General features: G+C 37.5%; 2 protein-coding genes across 3 annotated transcripts in view; both read right to left on the minus strand.

The window, feature by feature from the left end:
* Positions 1–655: 655 nt before the first annotated feature.
* On the minus strand, positions 656–3,733 carry LOC132188300 (protein JINGUBANG-like). Of its 2 annotated transcripts, none has more exons than XM_059602724.1 (2): positions 2,948–3,733; positions 656–1,609 (listed from the first exon to the last, which is right to left on the minus strand). In XM_059602724.1, exons 1-2 carry the CDS (start codon positions 3,521–3,523, stop codon positions 902–904), a joined length of 1,284 nt encoding a protein of 427 aa, XP_059458707.1. In that variant the 5' UTR covers positions 3,524–3,733; the 3' UTR covers positions 656–901. The 2 variants fall into 2 exon arrangements, with proteins under 2 accessions (XP_059458707.1, XP_059458706.1); XM_059602723.1 differs by having other exon boundaries at positions 656–1,612.
* Positions 3,734–5,001: 1,268 nt separating this feature from the next.
* Positions 5,002–6,718, minus strand: part of LOC132186121 (uncharacterized) — a gene marked incomplete in the record, with an annotated part of 13,698 nt that continues 11,981 nt past the window's right edge. Inside the window, 2 exon segments of the mRNA XM_059599944.1 lie at positions 5,002–5,436; positions 5,542–5,579. Of these exon segments, the coding sequence (XP_059455927.1) occupies positions 5,250–5,436; positions 5,542–5,579 (225 nt within the window).

Genomic DNA, 6,718 nt, shown 5'->3' on the forward strand with positions numbered 1-6,718 from the left:
AATAGATACATAAGCATGAAGACATTCCTTTTCCTTAATCATACAGTCAGCTCTCCCATAAGAAGCTAGGAATTCGTTTTGAGCAATATCCAGATTCTCCCTAGCTAGCCCGTTTAATTCTCTGCTTCAGATCTCCAAACCAAACCATGTTCTGATTTTTTAATACAGCTTTTACATTTCTAAGTTTCTTACACAATTGAAGCATGAGAACCCCATCAACCTGCTGTCTCCAACCATCTTTTACCCAATTCAGAAAATCTTTGTGCTCAATCCAATAAATTATAAAATTTGAAAGGCTTTAGGCCAAAACTTCTCAAAACACCTACTGAAATAAAAGCAGGCTTTGAACCACATTTCCCTTTGTCTTAGAGGATATATATATATAAATACACAGATAAATGCTAAGAGATGATAATTATAGCGTATTGTAAGGTTATAATAGTATTATATTGTATCTTCTTCCCGCAAATATAAATGTACACTGCAAGCCCTAGCTAGTTAGCGCAAGGGATTGCCATTCTGACATCAACCTGTTCACTTTGGCCTTAAAAGAAAAAAAATAAGCAGTAGCAACAAAATGTTGAGAAGTGGAAATTCTTTTTTAAAAAGTTCACGTAATATATGTTCATATATTACGAGCAGATAGATTCAGTACTAAGTTTTTGTTAACACATATTCAACATCTTTTCTAAGTGTTGTGAGGAGTCATTAATGGACATACTGCACATTAATATTGAAAGCTTAAAAGAAGGTACCATTATGGTCGTTAATGATCTAGCTAGTACATGACTATATATGTATCACTATAAAACTATTTAGCTCAACTTGGTCAGTAACACAGGCGTCAACGTGGACAAGAAATTTGTACAGTTGAAATGCTGCAACTCAGAATCCCCTCGATCTACAGCTCAAAATACTCGCACCCATTTGGTGCTGAGCCCTGGCTCGACTTGTTCTTGCACGTCACCCGCCACACCTTTAAGACTCCATCAAGACTTCCGGTACAAATGGTGCAGCCATCTTCGGTCTCTTCTTCAAATGCAGCCACACACCTAATAGGCCCTCTGTGACCCACCAAGATTGCTAGACACGTGTGCTGCCCATCTTGTTCTCTACTCCAAACCCTACTCGTTAAGTCGGCGGATCCACTAACAACATAGTCGGCCACAGTGGCTAGGCACATTACTGCATGGGTGTGACCCTGGAGCGCACCACTATATTGGAATTGGCCTGTGAACCACCCTTTGACCCAATAGTGTATGTAACCGTCTGTGCACCCGCCGTATAAGACGCCGCCATCTCGGGTTAGGGCTAGGGTTTTTACAGGCGAGCACCGGGCCGGGAGAGTCACGGTGAGGGAATGAGGTTGGTCTCCTCCATGAAAGTTGTGGCGCCACACTTTGATGGTGGCATCGTCAGACGCTGTGAAGAGTACCCCGTCATCGGCGACGATGATGGCGTTGATTGGCTCCAGATGGGCGTTAATGGTCCCGATGCATTTAAGGTCAGAAATCCGCCATAGTTTCACTGTTTTATCGAGGGAAGCTGAATACACGATGTCGTCCGATGCATTGACCGCTAGGGATGTGATGGGTCCGGTATGCTTCATCTGCTACATTTGTTGGAAAATGTATGACGACAAAATTAACAAGAGATCATAAATTTAAGCTTTATTTTTATATTTAAAAGAAAAAGAAAACAATCATGATCGAAAAGATCAAATTAATGTGGGTCGGGCCGGGGGCATTAATTAATTTTCCAACGCCTTATTCATGCAAATGCTCATCAATTTTTTGCGGATACTCTTTGGAAATAAGAGACTTCCAGCTACTTCTCTTCTCTGTGTATGCAGACGATAGGCTAGCTTAAATATTAATGTGACAGAGTCGGGGGGCTATCAGTACCACTCTGGCCGACTATGTAATATACTCCTAGTCATCAATGCTTTATAAATTGGAGGTAACTTCACCACTATCTCAAGCCTCATGATCATATGATATGTCCCCAAGAGTTCAGTACTAACAATTTTGTTAAGTAGAGAATTTGTGGACTTATTACCATTTGTAAAGAAAAATGAATAAATAAATTGAACTCCTATTGTAATAATGAACTTTAAAAACTAACAATCATATAAGATTTGGTCACGAATCAGTTGTATGTGCTATTTAGATAACTTCCCACATAACCTATGCTCAGAAAATAGAGTTGAAAGTTTGGCGATACATATATGCAGCTTCCTTCGAGTTAAACCTTTAATAATTACTAGTTATCCAAACATTTTTGTATCGTGGCACTTGGGTGCTTCAAGTTCCAACCGAATCATTGAATACTGTAGAAGGAATATATTTCATCATTATAATTAGCCGAATGGAACAAGAGTATCTCTATTTCACTTGAACTAGAGAATTTAGTTAGGCAAAAACGTTAGACAATTTTAACATGTTTTTGCCTAATTAGCTCCTCTTTATTTCATTTTATTCTATTTGGCTAATAAAATGGAGAAGAACACTTTTTGCCTAATGGACTCTTCTCCATTTTGTCCCATTTCATTCAATTAATGAAATGGAGAAGAGTCAAGTTAGGCAGGAGTGTGGGACAATTTTAACATGTTTTTGTCTAACACTCTTCTCCACTTCGTCCTATTCCATCTAGGCACACTAGTATTTAATTAAAACTCCTTTTTCAGTATGACACATTTTCTAATTAAAGAAAAATAAACCCTTAATTTATACAATTATCACCTTTACACCAGCAATTATAATTTTTTTTTAAAAAAATAAAAAATAAGAACTTATGAAGGACTGCTGTCCATGCATCAAAGGAGAGAAAAAGGCAATACTTTTGAAACTTGAAAGGACAATACCTAACGGGATCCAACTAACACCGAGAAACAAAATAAATAAAGCCATAAATGCAAACCAAACTGATATGATGAACCATATATTACCATTTTATCTTTGCCACCAATGTAGCTCCGGACATAACTTCCGGTGGTGGGGATGGTGGCCAGTCGCACGTGCTTCAAGGCGCCATCCCATGTTCTGCGCCACACACGAATCTTGGCATCACCGTAGGCTGCATAAACTCTTTCGTTGGACACCTGTAGCGCAACCACCATGCAGGCCTTGGTCTTGAGGTGCCCGCACTCGGTGAACTCCGGGAGCCTCCAAATCCTTACAGTGTTGGTGTCGGAGCCGGTGTAGACGACGCCGTTGGAGACGGCGATGGACAAGATCTGGCCGTCCTTTTTGAGGACGGAAGAGACGCAGCGGTAGGTGGAGGAGGAGACGTCGGTGAGCTTGGTGGTGGTGGGTGAGTGAGAGTGGAGAGGGGAGGAGAGTGGTGAAGTATGGAGGCTTTGGGAGAGAGCGGCGCCGGCAAGGCGAGGTGGGGTGTAGGGGAAGTGTGAGAAGGAGGCTTCTTTGGTGGAAATGCTTCTGGAGAAGTTGTTTTGGGTGGTTGTTCCTCTTATTGTAAAAGAAAGGTTTGGAGGGGAGTTGGGGGAGTCTCGTGATGATGCCATCGATCTCTCTGTCTGTCTGTCTCTCTCTCTCTCAATGCAAAAGAGAGGACCGGTGGCGGCAGTTGTGCAACGTTTGTTTTGTGGGGTAATACTTAATAGTCTGTTTGGGTATTGTAGGATGTATATATAAATGCACTACTAGCTAGTTTGAACTTAGAACTTTGGAGGGCTACCTATAGTTTTGTAAATTAAGGGATACTTGCTCATCGATCAACCCTGACTTCACCATATCAATTCCCATGCATGTATTCTTTAACTTCTTTCTCTCAGCTACCTATACTTTTTCTCTCTCTCTCTCTCTCTAATCTATCTAACTAACAAACTTAAGATTAATGTAAGAGTTAAATTTGAAAACAACCCAAATGGAAATAGATCTTGAATGGGGACAATAATGGGGCAGACCTGTGCCTGAATGTCCACGTCATAATTCATCACATTCACACATACGTGATTTACATTAGGATCACTGATGGCTTACCTACAATTTTCATTTTCTTTTATTTCACTGCAATATTATTAAGACTTGCACCCATTGCCATTACACACTTCGTCTACACTCCCCTTTCCCCTTCCTACTATGTATTGATGAGGAGACGACCACCAAAAAAATAAATAAATAAATAAAAATTGGTATACATGCACTTGCTAACATTTACCAGAAACTTTACAAAAATCCATTGAACTTCCATGCCTTTTTTTTTTTTTTACATGAACTTTCACGCGTTTTAAAAGTTCAAAAACTCTTAACTAAAGGTGTCAATTCTTTTAATCTATTTCAAAAAATTTCAATAGAAAGAAATTAAAATTTCGATACTTTTAATTAAGAGTTTTTATAATTTGAGAGGGTAGTGTCAAATCAAGCGAAAGTTTAGAAGGGTTTTATGAAATTTCTCCTAACATTTATTTTCATTTTCCTACTAACCTTTTTCTCTTTCAAAAAATTTATTGTGAAAATAATAATAAGCATCAATCACAAGGAACAAATTTGGAAAGACATAAAAGTTGAGAACATTGGGTGAACACCTCTTTCTTTCTTTCGGGTGGATCATTGGAAATGTAAGGCCAATAATGTTTCAAGTATTATGCTCAATTTGTTTTACTAAATAATTTCTGAAAAACATTTTTCATATTTTTGGGTGTTTTGTGCGACTAAAATAATAGTCAACGAAAAATATTTTTCCTTTTGACCAAAAATTCTTCTTGAATTTTCGAAAAATGTAATCAGTATTCAAACCACGAGGTTATCCCATGCTGAGCATTTAATTTTAGTAAGTAGATTCAGGCAGCAAGGTAACCAAAAAAGATAAATGCTCAGCATGGGATAACCTGTTGGGTTGAACAATTCAGACTCTGAATGATTCAAATGAAATGATGTCTGGCCGCCAGGACCAAAACAATTTTGACTTTGACTTGAATTTTAATTCACCCAAAAGTTTGTTGTTAATACAATGCCGTACAAGGAGCCCTAGGGCTCAAACACCAAAACAAGAAGTATTTTGTATTCCATACAATGGCAACATGCTGCGAAAGTCGAAGCTTTCTAGTCTGTTTCTAAAGACATGGTATATAAGATTCAATAAAAAAAAAAAAAGTACAAAATCTGGGAGCTGGAGTCTGAAGACAGAAAACATACCAAAACTAAAGACTAAATAATTCCAAGAGAAAACGTTTGCTTCCATAGTTTGCAACTAAAAAGAAAAGCACCTTAATCTTCTGTGCAAACGGATCAGTCCACTTGCATACTTTCTGGAAAAGGTATTGAATCACAACGATGATAATATCCATTTTCATCAAACACAAATCTTTGCGAAAGATGAGCTTCAGGGATAAGATACTGCCCCCATTCCTCAGATCCATACTGTTTGAAAATACCTCGTGCATCAAAAGAATCAACATTTCTAGTCCATTTGCTCCTAAACAATAAGTTCCATATGTTAGCCACACCAGTGAGAAAAGAGAAGCTGAAAGCATCTAATAAGCACCAGGGAAAAAAAAAGATTCAAACCGACGAAAGATACCTTTTTCTATGCCTTGCATTCATCACAGTTGCATGCAGCTGAAATTCAAGGAGACAGAAAACACATATTATTGGCACTTTCAAGAATCACAGAATACTATTACTACTACAAATTCCAATATGAAGGGCTTTATACTGCCATAACATTTTAACCAAACCCCCATACCTTTGATCCACATCAAATAACAAAACTATTGAACATCCCCCGTAAACCAAGTATCTCTTGTATATTAAATATGTAGGAACTATGTCAGGGACAGGGAGTATAATGTGAAGAATGCAGTGCAATAATGCAACCTTTCGCCACCAAGTAATAGTTCAAGCGGGTGTTTCTAAAAAACCCAACTCCGCTTTTATCTATAAGAACATAACAAAACCTCCTTACATAAAGCAAACATTCAGATTTAAGTTGGTATCTTAGTGTACTATATTTTACTCATTTCTACACACAATAATTCACATATATATATATATATATATATATATATATATAAGTTGGCATTGTTGTCACTGTGCCATTTTTTTCATTTTTCAATTTCAAGAGAGCCTTACTTCTTATCTCAAAATTTTAATATCCTTTTTACATTCTTTCATAGAAGAAAATGGCATCATTTTAAACTCAAGAGTCATTTCATTCATCAAAAATAAATAAACAAACTTGAGTCATTTCTCTACCCATTTTCTATTTTTTCCCTCATATTAATATAGTGACAACAATATATAAGCACAATCATAAAAGAGCACCAGTCGACCTAAGCACTCGCTCTTTTGGAAAACACGAGTTAGTATAAGGCCATATTTGCGCTTCTGACATGTAAGTTGCACTTCTGACACGTGAGGAACTAAGTGACGGAGAAATGCAAAGGTTCACACACGCTTCTAACATCAGGAATTTCAAATTCATGCAGTGACCAAAACACAGTCACGTGTGCATGCACTGTAAACAAAAGTCCAAGTACAGAACAAGAACATTAGAAAAAGCAAGTAGCAAAAAAGTATCAGCATAATTGAATACCCAGGGAGAAAAAGATATTATACCTTTAACTTTTGATTAACATCTTTCTCGAGGACTAGTCCAGCTTCAACATATGCATCAATAATGACTTCTAAGAATGCTCAAGAAATTCAAATTAATCTATTCAAGTAATAGAAACAACTTCAACCTACTGAAAGAAAGA

This window comes from Corylus avellana, chromosome ca7 (genome assembly GCF_901000735.1).
Source record: "Corylus avellana chromosome ca7, CavTom2PMs-1.0".
Lineage (NCBI taxonomy): Eukaryota > Viridiplantae > Streptophyta > Magnoliopsida > Fagales > Betulaceae > Corylus > Corylus avellana.

Bases quoted from the DNA above. Each gene is read 5' to 3' on its own strand.
- LOC132188300 (XM_059602723.1), bottom strand. From the start codon at position 3,523: ATGGCATCATCACGAGACTCCCCCAACTCCCCTCCAAACCTTTCTTTT. The intron at 1,613-2,947 runs GTAATATATGGT...CAACAAATGTAG, and splicing joins TTGGTGGCAAAGATAAAATG to CAGATGAAGCATACCGGACC.